Source organism: Epinephelus lanceolatus, chromosome 17, assembly GCF_041903045.1.
Source record: "Epinephelus lanceolatus isolate andai-2023 chromosome 17, ASM4190304v1, whole genome shotgun sequence".
NCBI classification, from domain to species: Eukaryota; Metazoa; Chordata; class Actinopteri; order Perciformes; family Serranidae; genus Epinephelus; species Epinephelus lanceolatus.
This window is the reverse complement of record NC_135750.1, coordinates 36,221,228-36,244,533: the sequence shown is the minus strand read 5'-3', so window position 1 is coordinate 36,244,533 and position 23,306 is coordinate 36,221,228. Positions and strand designations below refer to the sequence as shown.

The 23,306-nt window shown below is 40.2% G+C and overlaps 1 protein-coding gene across 1 annotated transcript in view; it reads right to left on the bottom strand.

Annotated features, from left to right (window-relative positions):
• slc24a3 (solute carrier family 24 member 3) overlaps positions 1 to 23,306 on the bottom strand; it is a 152,680-nt gene that overhangs the window by 21,446 nt on the left and 107,928 nt on the right. The window contains exons 3-11 of the mRNA XM_033613480.2: positions 14,446 to 14,522; positions 9,192 to 9,266; positions 8,959 to 9,043; positions 6,604 to 6,707; positions 5,945 to 6,019; positions 5,707 to 5,732; positions 5,533 to 5,586; positions 5,164 to 5,291; positions 1,269 to 1,429 (exon numbers count right to left, since the gene is read on the bottom strand). Coding sequence (XP_033469371.1) covers positions 1,269 to 1,429; positions 5,164 to 5,291; positions 5,533 to 5,586; positions 5,707 to 5,732; positions 5,945 to 6,019; positions 6,604 to 6,707; positions 8,959 to 9,043; positions 9,192 to 9,266; positions 14,446 to 14,522 — 785 coding nt within the window. The remainder of the gene's footprint in view (positions 1 to 1,268; positions 1,430 to 5,163; positions 5,292 to 5,532; positions 5,587 to 5,706; positions 5,733 to 5,944; positions 6,020 to 6,603; positions 6,708 to 8,958; positions 9,044 to 9,191; positions 9,267 to 14,445; positions 14,523 to 23,306) is intronic.

Below are 23,306 nucleotides of genomic sequence, written 5' to 3'. Positions count from 1 at the left end.
AGCACTTTATTTTTTTTTATATTAAATTTGTATTTAAGAGTGTGTGTTTTTTTTATTGTGAGGGTGGGTGCTATGCTACAGTAACATGGCTGCAGTGCAACAACAACAAACAAACCATAGAGAAGCTCGCATTACAACACACAGAGAGGGAGAGTGATTTCATTCTCTGCTCAGCACACCATTACTCAACTATATCTTTACATAGCAAATAGTGGTTTGCTGCTACATTAATGCTTTGAATGTCACATCATGAACTTTGAAGGTTAGCTTGAGCAGCTATGAAGCAGAGCTGTCAACTGTGTCATCATTCGGTATCAAAACACCAGATATAATGCTGTCCTTTCATCCTTGCCCAGGAGGCTTAACAACTTAACCTCTAAAAACAACGGTCGTTCACAAATGGCCTCATGTGACTCTAACGACTCCAGTGACAACCGTTGCAGCAGGAGTTTCAACGACTGTCGCTGACACACCATTGGAGCACTAACGAACCAGTGACATCATTGGCCTTGTGAAGACCTCCCCAGAGGTTAAATACCCAGGTGCTTCCACACCAGTTTGTCAGACTAGTTCCAGCCTAGTCAGACAAGCATGAACTGATGAAGCCTCTTGGATAAGAGGTGAAACGTCTTCTAAGACAAAACCAAGTCCAGTTGCGTTCGATTCAATTGCCTTGAGATAACTATGACCTGGATGAATGAGAATATCCACAGGCACCAGCAGATGGGATTATTTCACTAACTGGTCAAGTATGCAGCTGTTCGTAACTTAGATGGAGAATAAAGAGCATTCTGGGTGGTGTAAGCACAGACAGGGTGTCATTATAAAACCAAAAAAATATATTTTTTTCCTTTTAGGGCAGTTTTTCTCAAAACTCAACCAGCCTGTGATCAGTAGAGCATAAATGTATGAAGGCTGTTGAAAAAAAAACACTATTGAATATGACGTGGACAAAAAGGAGACTGAGGCTTGGGATGACATGTTGTCATTTTTTGACCAGGTTTCTACATCATGTCCTGCTTTATCCTTGAGAAATGTGCTAAAAAACGTAATGCCCAGGACGTTCATTGGTGGAACTGATTTGTCGGCTGGACCCTCTGTGCAGCACCAGATTACCTTGTTAAAGAGGCTGTCTGAAACACTACTCCCTCTGAGGAAAACACACTGCAGTCTGCTTTAAATTGGAAATGGCAGCAATCTTTTTTTTTCCTCTCTTTTTTTCAATCAAAAGCACAGCTGTAGTGCGCCTGGCCTGTGTGTATCCTGACCTCAGTGATGAGCATTCGTGAAGCCATGGTAAGGCGGGTTCGCGGGGAGAAGTGGCTGGTGATCATGATCCTCATGCCGGCCTCGGAGAAGGACAGCTGGTGGGGGTACGCCGACAGAAGCTCGTCCACCATCAACACCGATGTCTTCCTGTGGTGGTTTGCTGTAGGAAACACACACACATGCATGTAATCACAGAAATACACACATGCACCTGTGACCGCAAGAGAACATACAGTACAGACCAAAAGTTTGGACACACCTTCTCATTCAATGCGTTTTCTTTATTTTCATGACTATTTACGTTGTAGATTCTCACTGAAGGCATCAAAACTATGAATGAACACATGTGGAGTTATGTACTTAACAAAAAAAGGTGAAATAACTGAAAACATGTTTTATATTCTAGTTTCTTCAAAATAGCCACCCTTTGCTCTGATTACTGCTTTGCACACTCTTGGCATTCTCTGGATGAGCTTCAAGATGTAGTCACCTGAAATGGTTTCCACTTCACAGGTGTGCCTTATCAGGGTTAATTAGTGGAATTTCTTGCTTTATCAATGGGGTTGGGACCATCAGTTGTGTTGTGCAGAAGTCAGGTTAATACACAGCCGACAGCCCTATTGGACAACTGTTAAAATTCATATTATGGCAAGAACCAATCAGCTTACTAAAGAAAAACGAGTGGCCATCATTACTTTAAGAAATGAAGGTCAGTCAATCCGGAAAATTGCAAAAACTTTAAATGTGTCCCCAAGTGGAGTCGCAAAAACCATCAAGCGCTACAACGAAACTGGCACACATGAGGACCGACCCAGGAAAGGAAGACCAAGAGTCACCTCTGCTTCTGAGGATAAGTTCATCCGAGTCACCAGCCTCAGAAATGGCAAGTTAACAGCAGCTCAGATCAGAGACCAGATGAATGCCACACAGAGTTCTAGCAGCAGACCCATCTCTAGAACAACTGTTAAGAGGAGACTGCGCCAATCAGGCCTTCATGGTCAAATAGCTGCTAGGAAACCACTGCTAAGGAGAGGCAACAAGCAGAAGAGATTTGTTTGGGCCAAGAAACACAAGGAATGGACATTAGACCAGTGGAAATCTGTGCTTTGGTCTGATGAGTCCAAATTTGAGATCTTTGGTTCCAACTGCCGTGTCTTTGTGAGACGCAGAAAAGGTGAACGGATGGATTCCACATGCCTGGTTCCCTCTGTGAAGCATGGAGGAGGAGGTGTGATGGTGTGGGGGTGTTTTGCTGGTGACACTGTTGGGGATTTATTCAAAATTGAAGGCACACTGAAGCAGCATGGCTACCACAGCATCCTGCAGCGACATGCCATCCCATCCGGTTTGCGTTTAGTTGGACGATCATTTATTTTTCAACAGGACAATGACCCCAAACACACCTCCAGGCTGTGTAAGGGCTATTTGACCAAGAAGGAGAGTGATGGAGTGCTGCGGCAGATGACCTGGCCTCCACAGTCACCGGACCTGAACCCAATCGAGATGGTTTGGGGTGAGCTGGACCGCAGAGTCAGGCAAAGGGGCCAACAAGTGCTAAACACCTCTGGGAACTCCTTCAAGACTGTTGGAAAACCATTTCAGGTGACTACCTCTTGAAGCTCATGGAGAGAATGCCAAGAGTGTGCAAAGCAGTAATCAGAGCAAAGGGTGGCTATTTTGAAGAAACTAGAATATAAAACATGTTTTCAGTTATTTCACCTTTTTTTGTTAAGTACATAACTCCACATGTGTTCATTCATAGTTTTGATGCCTTCAGTGAGAATCTACAATGTAAATAGTCATGAAAATAAAGAAAACGCATTGAATGAGAAGGTGTGTCCAAACTTTTGGCCTGTACTGTATCTATCTACTGTATTTTAAACCATGAGATATCTGTGATAGAACATATACACTCACCGGCCCCTTTATTAGGTACACCTGTTCAACTGCTTGTTGATGCAAATAGCTAATCAGCGAAAGTGTGGCAGCAACTCTATGCATTTAGGCACGTAGGCATGGTCAAGACGACCTGCTGAAGATCAAACTGAGCATCAGAACGGGAAGAAAGGTGATTTAAGTCACTTTGAACGTGGCATGGTTGTTGATGCTGGTCTGAGTATTTCAGAAATTGCTGATCTACTGGGATTTTCATGAAAAACCATCTCTAGGGTTTACAGAGGATGGTCTGAAAAAGAGAAAATATCCAGTGAGCGGCAGTTCTCTGGGTGAAAATGCCTTGTTGATGCCTGATGCCAGAGGAGAATGGCCAGACTGGTTCAAGATGACAGAGAGGCAACAGTTACTCAAATAACCACTCGTTACAACCACGGTATGCAGAAGACCAGCTCTGAATGAAAAACGTGTTGAATTTTGAAGCAGATGGGCTACAGCAGTAGAAGACCACACCGGGTGCCACTCCTGTAAGCTAAGAACAGGAGACTGAGGCTACATTTCACAGGGCGTCACCAAAACTGGATAATAGAAGATTGGAAAAACATTGCCAGATCTGATGAGTCTTGATTTCTGCTGCGACATTCAGATGGTAGGGTCAGAATTTGGCGTAAATTTGGAATGGAAGATTCGCATCATGGATGTGCAGCTGACAAATCTGCAGCAACTACGTGATGCTATCATGTCAATGTGCACCATAATCTATGAGGAATGTTTCCAGCACCTTTTTGAATGTATACCATGAAGAAATAAGGCAGTTGTGAAGGCAAAAGGGGGTCCAACCCGGTACTAGCAAGGTGTACCTAATAAAGTGGCCGGTAAGTGTAGTTCAGTAGCAGACACTCAGATCCCACATAACTAAGTTGCCTGAATACATTCTCACTATGTTTGTAACCATAGAAATGGTTCCACACAGGCTGCTACAGTGCCTTACATCTGATCATACAACTCTGCAGTCAAGAAATGACGCTTAAAGAAAAGTTCAACACTTTGATTACTGCTACTGGTAGTCATAGATGATCGTTATAACCTTCAACTCAACAGTTCAGCCTGTAACAACAAAGAATACACTTACTAATCAGAGCACTAAGAATGTAGTACTAGCAGAGCACTAAATATTTTTTGAATTTCTTGAACTGAATATGCACAGCAGAGGCTCCACCTGTGAGCTCCCGCAAACCACCATAGATCAAAAAAATCATAATAGAAGGATTCATAATTCATAATTGACATTGTTTGCCGTTTGAGATGTCCTGTCAACAGTTTTACAGATGTGTCTTTTACAATGGTGGTCTATGGAGAAAATGTTATGGGGATTTTTTTAGCTTAAATACTGTAAGTGAGGACTGGGAAAAAATTGTAAGCAAGGCTGAGCTGCTTTCCTGAGGGCCTGGAATGCACCCCCTGCATGACCTAATGTTGCCCCCAGGTGGGGCAAACATGCATGAAAAGAATCTATTTATTCCAACCAGAGAGAAACTATCAGATTAAGCATTGTCATCAGGCACTAATATTTTCCTATCAGATTTTCAAATGTTTACACCACCCCTCTCAACCTGATTGGAAATTCCCTCTGATCGGGCTGCGTCTCCTCTGATTGAGGTGATTACTTGAAACATTTTTATTCTGACTGGGCTATTATTGTGATTGTTAGTGGAATATTAGGGTCCATGTAAACACAACTGTTGTCTTCAGTGCCAAGAATGGAGATGGAGCAGTGAGGCCTTCAATATCCAAAGAAGAGAAGCAGCTAGCCATGCTCTGTCACAAGCTCTTTAGCATCTTTCTTTTGTTTAAGTGGTAAACAAAAAGAAATATACAACATGCAAACCTTTTCTGATTTAAGATGGAGTTGTATTGAAACTTTTTCCTGGTAAACATGAGTTTATCCATCTACCCAGTACTGTGCCCAGCTGTTGAACCCTTGTTAAACAGAAAGTGTACCTTTCTTCAGTAGAACAGAGGTAGCATCACAGCCATCATCTAGCTCGCCGTTATTAGCCGCTCCATTCCTCAAACTGGATGAGTTCTTCTTACGCCTCTCCAGAAAACGAACGACATGGGAGTTCATCCTGAAACAAAGGTCACATTAAGTCTCAATCACATCTAACATTTATGTACAATTAACTGGATGGGATATTGCCCCATGACTTGAAATTTCTATCACAAAATACTTTCATTTGTATTCGGCTTTTTGGTTTTTTTTGAGCTGCTCTTGGGCTCTTGCTTGACCAACTTCACACCACCTAAAATCCAGCGCCACTTTATTGTGTTTCAATATTTATCTCTAATTTTTAAAGTTTTAATACTTACTTCATGATCAAAATGTAGACGAAATACATCAGAATCAATGTAAGAGCTTCCCACCTGGAAAACACAGTTAGGTCAATTCACCATGTCAGTTATTTAGTAAACTGTAATTTAATGCTGTCATCTTCTCATTAATCCTTGTGGTTCATTTTAAACAATCAACAAAATCAGACTCACCAAACCACTTTTTCGTCATATATGAACTGTAATAAGAGAGAGGAAAATGAGATGTAAAAATTGCAGATTTGAATATGTTATTCAAAAATCTGCTGAAATCACACAATACATAAAGGCATAATTACATGTGGACAATCAACAATATGATAAAAGCTATTTATATCTTACCACCCAATACACTCCAGGGTGTATCCTTTTGTTTGTAATGTTTATATGACTGTGTTTATCTGTTTCTTACCACTATTAGAGCAGAGATAGAAATGGTGTAGTACACAGAGTCTCTGAGCAGAGGCCAGCGGGTGAGACGGATTGTCTGGTAGAGACAGACAGACAGACAGACAGACAGGGAGAAGAAGTGAGACGATGCAAAAACTTGCCGACACTGAACTACATTTTTTGTTCTGTTGAGTAACACATCCCACAAGGTACTCACTGCTGTGCAGTACTAACAAGATGAACCAAGCTCTGTGTGTGTGTGTGTGTTTTGGTCTTACATAACATGTAATCTAAATAGGAAAACAATTCTTTCAAGTGTGTTTCTCTTTTCCTCGTGGGATTACAGCAGTGAACGGGACACGTATCATTTTTCTGACACACACTTTTGCTGCAAAATAAATTAAGTTATAACGGGAGAAAGAAAGCATAGTTTCCATCCAAGGTTTTTAATGTGAAGTGTTCATTTTTGTTAACTGTATCAGCTTAGGCATACTGCAGAAAATGTAATATAAATATAATTCTTTAAGAACAAACAGTGCCAGAGGCTTGGCACAAACAGATCAGCTCATGCAGACTTAATAGTGCAGTGTTTAAAATGCCTGCTACAGGCTTGCGTGACTATTGGAGGGAAAAATAACAGAAAAACATTATTGATAGGTGTATGTGTGTTTCGCAGTGTACCTGTACGGCAAATATCCCACACACTCCGATAATGCAGAGGATGTTGAAGACGGCTGAGCCCACAATGGTGCCGACCCCAACATCACCTTTGGTGATGAAAACTCCTGTGCAGCAGATACACAAACACCGATAACCACACGTGACAAGCTATTCACATTTTGTGGATTAATCTTCTGGTTTTGTGTTTTTGGTGATGTTGACGTGATTCTGTGTTGTGATTGTAGTCAAAGAGCCAGCTGATCCACAATGCCTTAGTTCTGCGATTGCTATGTTAGCCCTGCTAATGGTAACTGGATAATAATTGAGTTCATACTACAATAACAATAATTTTAAATTAAAGATTGGTTATATTAACAGTTTTTATAGTTATATTTAAACTAGACTTACCCCCCCGGTGTTGTATGCCTCAGTGCACCAGTCGAGTTGCACTTACAGTTTACATCCATCTTTGTGAAAACTATGAATGCTTCACACATCTTCCCCCGTGCAGCACAGAAGATCTATACAGTCAGCACAGTTTCAAAGTGGACACCCAAGATTAATTTCACCAATTCAGTATCTGACCAAATGTCTCCCTTTCTGTTACCAAAATATGACACTGAATAACGGCCAGAAAGATGTTCTTGCAGAAAATGATGACGTCACAGTGAGGTCAGCTTTTGACCTTTTGGATGTAAAATCACTTCATCATTTTATTGTGTGAAATTTTGTCAAAGATACTGTATGAATTCTTGAATTATGGCCAAAAACATGTTTTGTGAGGTCACAGTGACCTTGACCTCTGACCACCAAAATCTAATCAGTTCGTTGTTGAATTTAAGTGAATGTTTGTGACAAATTTTTAAAAAATCCTTAAAGCTGTTCTTGAGATATTCTCAAGAATTAAGACAGAGGAGGTTTAAGTGCCCTTGCTCTTTGACCTTTGCCACCAAAACCTAATCAGTTAATCACTGAATTCAAGTGAACATTTGTGCCAAATCTGTAAAATTTCCCTTGAGGCGTTCTTGAAATATCATGTTCAAAAGAATTAAGACAGATGTGGTCACATTGACCTTGACCTTTGACCTACAATCACTAAATTCTGTTCAATTTGTTGTTGAGTCCAAGTGGTCATTTGGGCCAAATTTGATGAAATTCCCCCAGGGTGTTCTTAAGATATGGTGTTCACAAGACTGGGACTGGGTACGGACAAAGTGAAAGCATGAGGTTTGACAGCTAACACTGGTGCAGAGGCACAATAAGAATAAAATCCTTTGAAAATCCTTGATAAGAAAACTAACAAATGACTGTTGAACTCTCATGCCTGTGATGAGAGGCCATGACTAGACATTTTTATTTAAGGGGTCACAAGCCTTAAAGTTTGCAACAAGCCTATTTGCACTCTTATCTTTGAATGGAATTGTGTGAAAAAAAAATCTATGGCAAAAAAACACAATTATCTGGATATGAAAATATACAAAATACCAACAATAAACAGAAAATACAAATTATTTTAACAAAAGTATCATGCAAGCTGCTAACCTAATCACTCTTCAAATACTGCTTCACCTACAATAAAAAGACTCTGGTAATTCAGTCTGAGTTCTGTGGTTCAACGTACAGTCCTTTGTTCATGGACATCAAGCAAGTGAATTTAATCATGATACCATCATTTCTGTTCTGGGGGCAGCTTCATCATGAAGTGGTACAGCAACTTCAATGTGACAAAATCATGAAACGCACAAGACATTTGCAGCGTAACATCATCCTCTGACCCTTTCTCTCCTTTTAACCCATTTTACCAATTTTAGACGGTGGTCTAAAATAAGGCTAAGATATTTTACTTAAGTAAGCCTTTTGATAGATTTTCCATTAACCTTTAAATGTAATTTATTCACTCCTGATGATGGCTGACCCCTGAATGAAACACACACTGACACAGCTTTAATGATGTTAACTATTACATAAACAGCAGTCTTGAAACTATGCTGCTACTGACGAGTCACTGTGGGCCTTAATATATAATGATACAGCAAACAATCTTGTTATGATTTTATATAGTATGATGGAAAGGAATCTAAAATAGGTCCTTCTGTTGAGCCTTTTTATATAAAGGGTTTAGTTTTGACTCATTCTTACTGCCATATACTGTAAGATATGAGCCAGTTACTCTGGAGTATTTTTAAGCAACTCTCCTCTAGGCATTGTTTCATTGTCTTCATTTAGCCTAAGTTAAATATGATGAAATAATGTGATATTAATGCAGTCTTATCTCAGAAAATGTACTTTTAACTTGTTTTGAGGCTGTTCCCTCAAAGGATGTATGAATATGGGAATGCAAATGTGTGTGTGTGTGTGTGTGTGTGTGCTTCTCACCAATGACAGAGGTGAATAGTTCAGGAGCTGAACTGCCTGCTGCCATAAAGGTTGCTCCTGCAACATCTTCACTCAGGTGAAGACGCTGAGAGTGAGAGTGAGAGAGAGAGAGAGAGAGAGAGAAAGAAAAACAAGAAAGAAAGAAAGAAAGAAAGAAAGAAAGAAAGCACACTCATCTTTAGAAGTGATGTCAGCTCAGTGAGGTGCAGTAATAACTTACAGTGTTTTCTTACCTCACATATCTTCTCTAGAGAGGGGACAAAGTAGTCATCACACACCATGGCCAGGGCATAGAACATATAGACCGCCTAGAGGGGCAAAACACAGACACACACACACACACACACACACACACACACACACACACTGGTAAGGAACAATACACACCTGTCAAAGACACCTGCTGATAAGTATATGTATTCTATTATTTCGGTTTTACCATCATTCACCTGATGTTAGCTAACCATGAGTGCCTTGATACACCCAGTGGACACTATAACAGAGTCCTGCACTGGGTCGGGTACCCACGGGTACCCGCAAAAACAACTGATTTGCAGGTGGTTTTTAAAAACAATTTTTTTCCCGGGTTCGGATCTGGGTGGAAAAAATAACATGCGGGTCGGATCGCGGGTTTTAGATAAACACATCAGTCATTAGTTCGGTAAACTACAGATAACTATCTTGGTCATTATTTACTCTCTGAGGATCGCCTCCGCTATTTCGCAACGGTCATTGGTTCAGCTGTTTACATGTGTTTCACCATCTAATAACACGATTTGTGATTGGACGACAGAATCAACATGGCTGCCACCGTCTAACAAGCGCCGCTTCCAAAACAGTAAATAATTATTTAGGTATTTGAGAAATAAGTGGATAAAACGTACAACTATCACTTTATAATGTTTCTGAACTGTTTCCCTGATGGATTACTTCTCTCCTCGATGGATTCTAAAAACACGTGATGGCTCGTAACTGCTGAACGTCGCTCTGGACAGAAAGTAAGTCTATTATTACACATGTAAAGTTCCTTTACATAGATTAAAAGTTTAAAAGCATTAAACGTAACAAACGAGTGCCTTTACACTCATATGGGAGAAGAACACAGAGGATTGATGATGGAGCTGAAGTCAGGTTTTTATTGTGAGAGCTGCTTCATTCAGGTCGTTGTTTACTTACTGGCACCTTAACTGTGGCGATATGCAGTTCAATATTCAGCTAATATGACCCGAAATTGTTACTTTAAATCTGGGTTACGGGTCGGGCTGCGGGTAGTGTTTCAACGGGTCAGACCGGGTTGCGGTGCTAATTGGCCTGATGTGCGCGGGTTTGCAGTTCGGGTGCGGTTTTGTACATCCCCGGGTCGGGTCAGGGCGGATCTTGAAAATTGGACCCGTGCAGGATTCTGCACTATAATACACCCGTACATTTTAAACAGTTTATGTTTGCCAAGGATCCTTAAAAACAGTTAGCCTCCCAGAGGCAGCAGTTTATCTACCTTACTCATCCAATCCAATCCAATCTATTTTATTTATAAAGCACAATTTAAATAAACACAAAGGTTTCCAAAGTGCTGTACAGTAAAATAAACACAATAAAACATAATAAAAAGACAAAATACTACATAAAATCAACAACCTACGTGGTGTTAAAAGCCAAAGAAAAGAGGTGTGTTTTAAGAAGAGTTTTAAACTTAGACAGTGAGGAGGCCTGTCTAATGTGCAGCGGCAGTTCAATCCACAATTTTGGAGCTGCAACCGAAAACGCTCAGTCCCCTCTGAGCTTCAGCCTAGTTTTGGGAACCCTCAGGTCAGCTGACCAGCTGCTCCTGAGGCTGGGTGTGTAGGGGTGCAGAAGCTCAGAGAGGTATGCTGGAGCAAGACCATTTAGAGATTTAAAAGCAAATAAAAGAATTTTAAAATAAATTTTAAAATGGATGGGTAGCCAGTGGAGTGAGGCTAATATCGGTGAAATATGCTCAAACTTTCTTGTGCCAGTTAAAAGACGTGCAGCTGCGTTCTGTACCAGTTGAAGACGTGCGATGGAGGTCCCACTGACCCCCATATAAAGTGTGTTGCAGTACTCATAGAAAAAGGCCTCAGATAACATACAGTAGCAAAGTTAGCTAGCATAAGAAAAGCTTGTGGGCATATCAGTACTTCCACAGTAATAAAGACAAGTGTGTGTTAACAAAGGAGGTGGAGCAGAACCATGTCTATCTTAAAGCCAACATAGAGTCATATCAGAGCCTAAAAGTCTCACATCACTTAGCTAACGCTAACTTATTTTATGACTGCTAACTAACTAAGGCTAGTTGAGGGTACGTCTTTGGGCCACACTCCCATTCCTAGATAGTAGACAGCAGAGATATATGATCATGTTATCCTATCTAAAGAAAAAGTTTGATACTTTGGGCAATATGCCTAGAGGTACATGAGAAGATTGACACTACTCAAATGTCTGTGAAGCTACCTCAAGCAGCGAGTTAACTTAGCTTAGCATAACAACTGGAAACAGTTGAAGCTAGCCTGGCTCCGTCTGAAGGTAATAAATCCAGTGTGTCTGAAGGCCATTAAAGCTGTATTTGGTAACATAAGAAATAACTTTTTTTTCCTATTTGCTAAATATCACTATATCCTGATAGTGTTATACTGAACACAATACATCCTCTATGAAAAAAAAAATCCCAAAATTTGATCCACTGGCTCTTCCAAGTGCTACTAATGGCATTTGCAAGAAACTACCGCATGTGCACAAAAACAACCAATCAGAGTCAGATAGTCTCTATGATGACAAAGTTTATGACCTGGTTGCCATGTTGAAAACAGTCGAATGAAAATCAAGCATTGCTCCCCAGCGATTGATGTGATTGACATCTCGGCTCTAAATGGATGTATTTCTTTCAGGCACGACTTTCTCTCTCACATAGGCCTCCTCATACTGCTAACTCTCACAGACACTTCATGTGAAAGGATTAAGGTATCCTGGGGCTATAAGAATGTTGGAGCAACAGCAGACAGAGTGGTTTTTAATTCTTGTTAAAGAATGATTGTTGAATAAATCCATCCATCCATACACACTGGCTACATCAACAACTGGCAAAGACTCCACATGTTTGCTACACTAGAAGCAATACTTCAGTGCTGGACAAGCAACTATCCGTAAACTTTAAATTCAACCCAAAATTCAAGTAGTGACTCAATTACAGCAGCAACTTGACTATATAAAACCCAATGCATTTGTGGTGATTTGGTTATTCTAGCTCATGCACTGGGCATGTCAGCTGACAAACATGCCTAAATTTGCAAAGGATTAGTTCACTCATTTTACATATCTCTTCTAACCCAAGGAAGAGTTCCTACAGAATCTTTTAACAGCTTGTCATATGGGTTAACAGAGTAACCTAGACACATGAGTATGTGGGGCCCATATGGGTAGTAAATGGGCTGAAAAATGGGCCCTACATGGGATTGTCCATGGGTCCCATATTGGCCCCAGGCCAATCACCTACATCTGTGGGATTAACCAAGTGGGCCCCACATGGGCTATGCTGGGGCTACCTGGGTGCCAAGTGGGTATGGGCCCAAAACAGGCATCTTATTTGGGGCCCACTTGGGTAAACTCACCCATCTGGGCAATTGGTATGGGACCAATAGACCAATTTGGAGTGGTCATCACAGTTACATCACAGCAGTTGGGCGCACATTGTGGTGACAGCCCGTGTACAATCCCATGTACTACCCACATGGGCCCACATACAAATGTTGGCTGGGGATATTGTTTCTGTAAAAACACACCAGGGAAATATAAGTAAGAGGCCAATCTCTAATACAGACTTTGTTCTCTGCCATCCTGTACGATATTTGCGCATTGACAGTTAACATATTTGAGACAGAAGACTGCTTCAGAATTGCTTCAGTAAATGCTTGTTGGTTACGAAACTTATGTTGACATGAATATAGTATTCATAGGCAAACAGAGCAGGCTTCCAGAGATGAATGTAATTTTAGGAAATGATGTAACTTCAGCATGTAAAGCCGCAGTTTTGGTGTCTGAATCTTTAGACAGTTAGTCAGAGTGTCCTCACATAACACATAAGCCTCTGCTCAACATCTGCCAAACACTTCCGCATTACACCACACTGGCAGCCGGCTCAGTGGGTGGCTCTTCTGTGTGTGGCATGTGCATGTGTGTTAGTATTAGTAAGTACAGTATTAGACACAGGCCCTTATTTCTAATTTCTCCAGTTTTATACATAATTGTATATTTTTTTCATCTTTTAGTGAGCAGTCACATTGTTTTCTGATTTGCTCCAGGTTTCAGTTGCTGTCGATGATGTTTGCTGTTAGTATAAACTTAAAACTCTATGTTTACTTGTCGTACTCACCACTGCTGCTCTTAAATTCTTCATTTTAAAAGAAATCCTGTTCTCGCTCACTAATCAATAACAAATGCTTCTTCTTTGACTTTTTTTTTTTTTTTTTTTTTTTTTTAAATCACTGTTACGTTACCATCAACAAACTCAACACCTCCAGATGTTCAACATGAAAAGCCTCCCAGTGCAAAGGACATAATTCCTTTACTGGTAGGCTTTAATTTGAACTATTATGTTTCATTAATGGTAACATGACAGTGATAACAAAAAGAAAAAAAAAACATAAAGTGTTCCTGTGAATGAAAATGTTTTTGTTGAAAAAAGAAAGTCAAAGCAACCTAATAGCAAAAAATAAAAAACAAAAAAAAAATGTACAATAGAAGTAAGATGAGTACAAACAAAAAGAAATAAAATGGTGTAAAAAAGCAGACGACAGACTGCAAATGATAATCAATGTTATATGGCATATTATATAACAATGAGAAAGTAGTGTAGCACATGATAATTTATCAATACTAATGTAGATTTAGGAAGTACATTTATTTCATGTAGCAAAGGTTTATGGCTTTTTCTTTTCATTTTTCTCCCCAAAGTCTTGGTATGTTGTTGGAGGAACTGATAACAGCGCTGAACAGAAAGATTTCTACCTGTCTGTTACATCTGGACTAAATTTAGCTGAAAAGGTTAAGTTTTGTAAATCAAAACCTCTTTTTAATGCCTTTTGATAACTATATTTAGGCATATAACTGGTTTTTCGGGATCTACTACACAGATTTCTTGGTAAAAAAAAGCAACCTGCACACTGATTTGCTGCATCAAATGCCTGAAAGACATGTCTCAACACCAGTGAAGTCCTGGCAGGAAATATCATCACTAATCAGAATTCACAATTTGGCATCTTTTAAATCACTTTTTGAACTGTGTTTTATTCAAGAGCTTTTGCTTTGTAATAGCAGCTTTGTGATTTCCTTCACAGCAGCCTTTTCTAATGTCCAATGTTATAATTGATTTAAACACAAATGAAGAAAACAGGAGCTACTTGAAATGCAGCAGCTCTATTAAGCACTGGCACCCTTTTCTAAGTGTGTGTATACAGTGCTGCAGGTAACACTCACACAGAGGACGTGCAGACCCACTGCTCCATCAACACGCTCCTGGTTGGTGAAGTAATCTCTGGGGAACTCATGGATTGCTGCAGAGAAAAAATACACATATGCTGAAACACTGTAAGGATACAAAATACAAAAAATTAACTGTCAGCTGCAGGTGAGGGAGGAAGATATCCTGAGGGACTCATGTGGAATGTCTCATCAGCAAAACAAACAGAAAAATAAACATAAAATAAATCTGTATAATGTCCAATAAAACATGTAAAAAGTAGTGGCACTACAATGAACATAAATAAATCCAATAATTAAAATCCAAGGATAAACACAAGGACAAATGTCTTTTCATGTTTTTATCTGTTTCATCTTTTTCAGGAAGTGCTTCTGTGTTAGCAATTTTTCAAACTCTCTGAATGCCAATTATCAATAAAAATCCCACAGGAAAGAAAAGACAGATAAATGAGAAGCTAATGTACCACAATACTCCCATCTTTTGTCTATTATCCATTTTAAAAATAACTTTTATCTTCTGTGGCTTCTTATTTTGGTTATTAGTTAGTATGTCATATTGACGTACGTACGTACATGCAAAACAAAAAGCACCCTGATCGCCAGTAAAAGTATTAGCACTGTACCATTCTGCAAACCATGGGAACATTACATTTGGTTGGGGTGCTAAAACCACTTGGCTAGGGTAAGGAAAAGATCATGTCTGGGCTTAAATAACATGATTTTGGTGGCACAATCACAGCTGGGGAAGCTAGTCTACATCTCAGTAAAAAACAGTTGTTTTCATGGCACTATCATTGGCTATAAAAACACCTGTGTTTTGGTGGCTAAGCCGCTGGAAGTGCAGCGATCACACCATCCACCATCTCCTCCACCTCCAGATGACCACGTCAGCTTATATAATACATCACTTTCAACATTTTTTTTTTTTTTTTTTTTTGGCAACTGGGCTAAGAATGTGCCACAATATGTTAAGTAACAGACGGTTAGAATCATCACATGTATAAATATTTTTTTAATTATTTGTCTCATTGTTAGTTCAAGTCTGGGATGCTACAATTACGTCAACATTAGCATATCAATCGCTACATATGCTATATGTTCTCCTCTGTTTGTGGTGTCATTCACTCAGTCTGCAGAGCTTCAAATTCTGCTGTCTGAAATCAGCAGACAAAACCACAACATATTTAGGAGTCAGCAGCAGTGGTTGTGCTGAAATACCCATAAAATCTAGACAAAAAAATCTTGCTGTCGAACCTCAGGTAGTAGTTTTACTTTAATATTCAACAGATATTTTTTAGTTGGTTTCGGTACCATATTTAAACTTAAAATCTTAAGTCAAACAAATGTTTCCCCCTGTAAAAAAGTAAAAGCAAACTATCTGTACATAACTGGTCCACTACAACAGGTGTGGACCACTTCTAAAATCTGGCCATACCAATCAAAACATTTCTAACCAGGCAAAAGCTGGTAAATGGGAGCTCTCATAAAGCACCTGCATGTGCCACTTAAAAGGGAATGCCTGTATGTTTTTACCTGGAGCCAAAAGTAACCCTTCAGACATGGTACCTAGACCCTAGGTCTGTTCAGCTTTTCCACTGCAAGCAGTACTCTTAAATGTAGCTGGGGTTGTTGTCACTCACTGCTCCATCCAGCACTGCAGTATTCCCTCATCACCAGTGACGCAGATGGAAGTCTGCACCTTGTTTATTGTCCACAGAACAAGACTGCATGCCGACATTTCCAGAACAAAATACAACAGGCTGGAGTGAGAGTGTCTCTCCACTGGATATTTAAAAATAGCAGCTTTGGGCATGTAGTCCTTCTCAGGCAAGCTCAGGGGTTTAGTGTTTCCGTAGTCCACAGGAACAACGGCTTTTTTTTTTTCTCCAAATGAGGATTAAAATATATACAGTTCACACATTATGGTTAAAATTAATATATATTTTTAAACGCTTGAAGATAGGCTCATTCGTAAAAGTGTATGTCACCCAAGAGAGACAATAAAAACAAATGGAATGGTAAAAGTTGTCACATTGAAATATAAGCTGTGTTCATGGATTCACGTCGTCAACTCACACATTGAGTATCATCACAAGTAAACGTTCAGCCATAAAAGTTACCAGCAGTGGGCCCGGTGAATTAAGTTATTTTTCACTCAAGTCAAGCTGCAAGACGCAGCAAATCATCATCTCATTTTATAGTTATGGTTAGCTAATATATGTTAAACTGTCCACAGTATGAGCAGAGGTTACATAAGCCTCAAAACCAGCCACAACTCAGCCCTGAGCAGAGTGACAGTCCTCTATTGACCAAAAATGGGAACAGTAAGGAATGGTTCCACTGGTACCACCCACAACTTTTCACAGTGGAAACAGAAAAAAGGTCTGAAGCGACTTGTGGGAACAACAATTGTTGAAGTTGGTCCAGTATGGAGAGAGGGTGCTGCAGTCTGCAGAGGTGAACCAGGCTGCAATGTAGGCTCATCATTCGGGGCAATAGTCATTAAAAGTGCTTGCTTTTGCCACAGGCTTAGAGCTCATGAGAGGTGACTTGTTGCAGGAAGAAAATTGTGTAAATGTGAGAGAGAGTTGGAAAGAGGGGTGCCACAGTAAAAGCTTTTGTTGGGTTGTACAGAAAGCACATCTTACTCTTACCTTAAAGATTTTTAGTGTCATGGCTGAATAATTAGGTGATTCTGATAGTGGGAAAAAGTCTGCAAGATTTCAGAAGGAGACTTCTTCTTAAGTGAGACTTGGAGACAAAATGGACAGGAACAAGCAAAAGGTATGGAAAAATACTTTCATTTCTCTATTGGGTCTTTTCCAGAATGTTGTAAGACTGGGGACTTCAATGTTTTTCAGACCAAGGACACCTTAGCTGAGAGAGAGGTGGAGTAGGGATCCTCTACTACATATATTGTATTAAGTCGCACAGCATATTAAACTGGGCGGGAGGAGGTTGTCATGCAGAAAGCCATATCAGCCTCAGGTTGCAGTCTTGACCTGTAATTGCTTTTCAGCTCGGTAAAGGTGGAAACTCTACTTTCACAAAGATAAATTGTTGCAAAAGACAAAATATGTTGGGTTTGTGTTAATGTGTATTTCTAGTCACATTTTAATTTTTTGAAGGAAAAATAAATAAATAAATAAATGAAGTATATATCAAAAACGATTAAACAATAATTTGGCGCCCCCCCTGCAGTTACTCTGGGGATCCCCTAGAGGTCATGGACCCCCTTCTGAAGACCCAGGTTGTAAGACACTCATAATAACAATCTGAGCCTGTCAGTGGCAAAAACAAACACTTTTGATGAACCTAAATTGACGGGGCACACCTGCCCTGAGTGGTTACATTGCAGCCTGTTTTGCCACTGCCAGCTGCAGTGCTCTCCATCACTACTGGGCCACTTTCAAAAGTTGTTGTTCCCATGAGTCACTTAGACACAAAAACATGAGAACTTAGAATCCAGGTTGAAAAACACCGAAGTTCCCCTCTGAGAACAAATCTGTTAATGTAAGTGATTTTGAAATTAGGCCCCTTCTGCCTGAGCTGCCACATAAACACAGACTTGTGAGTGTGAGGCCGTGTCTCAGTAACCAGAACAGATCCTCATGTTTTCAGTGCTATTGAATCACATTACAGCTCTGCTGGAGGGAGGAGTCAAAGCTGCATATAAAGGCATACAGGTGCAATTACTTGGAGTTACTTGGGTTGAGGGTTCATGGCACGGCTATGCTCGGGCCAAAATAAAAACCTGAACCAAAGGTGGAAGCTCCTGAGAGTCTGAATCCAATGATCCACACATGCTCTGTGTGAAGCAGTCCTGAGTGAGATATCACTTTGACGCTACTTTCTCCCTCCATCTTGGCTCAACAGAGATGACACCATGAATCAATCATTGTCCGGCAGCAGCGGCAAATCACAACATGCCAAAATATGCCACATATTCATTCAGAGCCATCATGTGCAGTTCCTGTTGCATATGAGTCTGCATGTGAGTGGCTGGGCTAAAAATAACCCAGTGTGACTGTGTGTATTTGGGATTTGCTTGGCTTGCTGTGTGTGTGTACTGTCTGTGTGCTGTGAGTCTGTGTGTGTACCTTACCATTGTGTGTTTGTTTGCTGTGTGTGTTTGTGCATACGTTTGTGGAACATGAAGGCAACCCAATGTGCAGTGACATTCTCTCTCTCAACAGCCGAGAGCCTGTGAGTCAGGCGGCTTCAGCTTCAGCCTGCCCTGTGTGGCCCAAACACAACACGGGCCTGTCTGCTCATAGGAACTGACAGCAGCACAGAGAGAGGGAAGGAGAGGGGAAGAGAGTGAGAGAAGCAGGAAGGGTAACAAAAGAGACAGAATCTCACATGATTTGGAGCTGCCAATAAAAAAAATCTAAAAAGAGTTTAAATTTAACCAGACAGCAAAGGAATGAATGGAATTACTAAAATAGACCTTTACTTCTTATTTATGGGTTCTATCTTAAAACCACTGCAAAGCGTGTACAGCGTAATGCAGCTGTCCTTGTTAGTTTCAGACTGGAGCAGCTGTCATTTTTATGGCCAGAGCCCATGTTGTTGTGGCAATCTGTGCACCCATAGGCGTGTAGGTCTTAAAATGAGGTGTGGCCAGGTGCATTGCTGGTGTATTGCTATTTTAAGGCAGCAGAAAGTGATTGCACCATTGACAGACATAAATCTGGTCTTAAGTCAATGGCGCAATATTTTCCAGCAATTTAAAAGGTGTGCACATTACAATGCCTGGTTCAGACTACATGACATTTTTGTCTATTCTGATAGTCACAATGTCAGATTAGGGGGCTGTGGAGTTGTAAAATCTTGCTGTGACATGGCCGACAGACAAAACAGACGACACCTTGGTGCACGACCAATCATCCCTGATCGTCTTTCATGACGTGCCTGATGTCATCAGATTATTCTTGTCTGCTTTTTATTATTACTACTATTATTTTAGTCACAGTGGCTGTTCATGACCCAGCTGAAATGTTATTATAGTAATGTAAAAAGTGCCACCAGATGTCAGGAGCTACATTTGAAGTACCAGATGAAAACTATGCAAGTCACTGAATCCTCCACAACAAGTTCCTGCAAATATTTCACTATAAAAGCCTCTTTAGAAAGTAAAGGAGGTTCTTTCAGCTGAAATGATAAGAGGCTTTTAATTTTTAACAGATCCAAGAAGTGTTGAGTTTGAAATGGCAACACAATGCATTAACTTAACAGGGCAACCAGGACTGTATCAAAAGTAAAAGTAGAAAAATACAGAGGGAATAGTGAATAAAGGCCTGTTTCTAATGTGGTCAGTTTCAAGTGAAGCTGGTACCCTGTGCAGATGCGGTAAGTAAAAGCCCCGTCACTAATTGTGAAATTCATTGCTTTATATCCACCATTATGAAGAAATAACATTCTGTGCTAGCTTGATGCTAATGGCTGAGGTACCTCTGCTGTTTCAAAATCAAAAAGGCTGGGGTGGTGTTGCCGTACAGTTGTCCACAGCAGCAGATTGCTCTGTGTTTCTATTGGTCAATACCACCTCACCAGTAGGGTTGTCAAAAGTATCGATACTCTGAAAAGTATCGATACTCAAACGCTGTATCCGGATACAATACTAATTTACAAAAGTATCGATACTAACAGTGCACGCCACTTCAGCGCCTGTCGGGTGCGCGCGACGGGTCCGACGGACACGCGCTGTGCAGGCAGTGTCTGGCAGGCACAGAGCCCTCGCTGCAACCCGGCTTGTTGTCGTCGGTGTGCATGCATGCACACATTTCTGTTGCTGTAATATGGCCAGCGCGGCTGCAGGAGGATCAGAGCAGCCAGTTTTGGTCAAAAATGATAAAGGAAAAAGCGCTCTTTGGAAATATTTAGTGAAGTGAACACAGCACGCTGCAGACGGCAGGTACAGCTCCTCCTCTCACTAGCAGCTGAGCAGCTGGTGTCACCAGCATCAAACTAAAATATAACTTCTAACGTTAATGTGGGAGCTAAGCAAAACTTTATCAGTCATGCCCGTCTGTAACATTAATAGACAATGTTAGTTTAACAGGACAACACAATTATGTGTGTCTGAAAAGTTATGTTAACTGTAAAGTTACAGATTGAAGCTGAAAAAACGTTTGGTTTCTCCCGCAACCCCTGTTCTCTGATCACATAGTGAGGTAGAAACAGGAGCATCCTGAGCCTAAACTACCAACTCTATTTGATCAGCAACGAAAATATGGTGCCAATTCACCAGAAGCACAGAAAATAAACAGGGCTGTAGATAAATACATTTGTATGGACAGATCTTGTTTCTGGTTGTTATTTATTTTGGGAGGATTTTTTGTTGTTATCATTGATGTTACTGTTCTGATCTTTATTTAAAACATGACATGCCTCTTCATTTTTTGCTGCTGTATCGAAAATGGTATCGAGTATTGAATTTTCCTGGGTATCGATATTGAGTTCGAAATTTTAGTATCGTGACAACCCTACTCACCAGAAAAAAAAACAAAAACAAAACATCAGCACGCACCATCTAGTGGACTGAAAAAGCAATTAATTTTATTATTCTAGTGCCAAAAGTTGTATAAAAATGTATATTTGCAAAAATTAACAATGTATATAATAAATGATCAATACTTGGCATCTATGTATCGATATATCGCCGCGCATCGAGATTCTTTGCTATGTCGGTATTTTCCCCTAACCCAGTGCTACTGAGCTTATCTAAGAATTCCTATACACATGTTCCTGAAATGCAGTTGCATGCCTTTCTTGCTGGCTGCATCCAAGGAAACAGCAGTTAAATTATACAACAAAAAGATCAGCTAATAAATTCAAGAACTGTAAATACTGGAGCTGTAAAATGCACTGCTCTACTCCAGCGAAGCAAATACTTAGTAATACATGTTCACCACTTTAAATCATCTCCTCTACCACAGTAATCAGCAACAGTGAATCATTTTCAGTGGACATCTGTATATATTTCCATTTCCTCATACATTTCCTCACAAAACAAATTCAATCTAAATCAAGAGCATTTTGCGCCACAAATTTTTACGAAAGTCAAACATTTCCACATTTCCTCCCTTTATTTTTAGACCACTTAAAATTCTGCCCCAACTAAACCTGTGTAGTATAAGAACATCAGCTGAACTCCTCAGATGTTCAGTCTACTTTGAAAATGAACAACTTCAGTTTCTTTGCCGAGGCCATTGCCAGTAGCGGAATGTGTTTCCCACAGAACCTTAACAGCAAGGACAGCCTGTGCCAAGAGTAGTGCAACACACACACACACACACAACACAAACATGGACAAAAACAGAGAGCCACAGCACACTGTCAACACGCACAGAAGACAACAATTAAGTTCAGTTTCTGTATCGTCTCACATCTGGCACATATTGTATGCATATTCATACACACAGTAACAATTATACAATTTCAAATGCACACTCACACCACACATACACACAAGCACACACAGCCCTCTATACATACTGATGAGACATCGCTTTAGCCAGTTCCACAGCCCCAAAATAACCATAACAATAGTGTCGGTCTGTTGGCATGACTGGTTCTTTTGGAGCGTCTATGAGGAGTCTTTGTATTTTCAATTCACAGATTAGAGGCTCACTGAACCTGGCCGATGCAGGCATGAACACAGGCAGACTCTGCCAGAGGTGTGTGTGTCTCTGTAAGTGTGTGTATAAGTGTGTGTGAGACAATGCTGTGCTTTCTTTTCCTCAACCTGGCACTTAAGATGCCTCCTGAGGGAAGGACAGGCAACATACTACAAAATATCTACTATTGAAATACACATGCTAGCAAACACATTCAGTATTAAGTAGTTACCAATACCTTTTTATTACAAAAGCTACAGAAGCTTACAGACAAGGTGAAAACATTTTTCGTGGCCAAACGTTTATCTCCTACATACGGAATAATATCTCCTATGTACAGGATGATATCACCTGCATATGAGATATTCTCACCTCTGTACAACATATTATTTCCTATGTACAATGCTGGCCAAAACCAAAGTTTATCTTTTACATACAGGATATCTCCCATGTACGAGATATTATCTCCTGCATCCAAGACATTATCTTCTATGTACAGAATAATATCTCCTGCTCATGAGATTTTCCCACCTGCTTACAAGATATTATCTCCTTGTTATGGGATAATATCTCCTACACATGTTGTCTGCTTAATTAGGCTGTTTTGAGAGTAAAAAGCTGTGCCGAACAAAGCGCTTAGTGTACACTACAAAGGGTATTGAAAGTTCAGGCAAATGCAGCATAAACAAAAGATTTTATCCTCTTAGTTGACTAACTACAAATTTCCACTGTAAAACATAATGGAACTGTGCATCCATGTGTGCACATACACAGTCTACACAGAGAGTGAGTGAGAAGTGAACATAGTCATGTCAGCCCAGCAGAGAACAGAGCAGAGCTGAGCTGCTAACCACTGCTGCTGTGTGTTGCCATTAACAGAGATGCCGTGTGCATTTACGCATGAGGGTGTATCTGAAAACAGCAACAACAATGACAGACAACAATACTAAATCTCTGTGTCATGTATAAATTCCTTCCTGAAGTTTTAAGTAATGCTTTTGCACCTCTTCAGTAAGGACCTGTAACTGACATTTTTATTTCTCTCTCTGCCAATGTTCTGCCTACTGTGCTCTTGATGCAAAGGCATTAAGCATTATACTATCCACATGGACAATTCAAATTATGTATCTATAGAAAAATGACATGGCAAAAATAGCCTGCATCTTGGACCTCTGTAAAAGACAGATAACACCAACAAATGTTACGAAAAACAGACAATACTATCAATTCAAAACA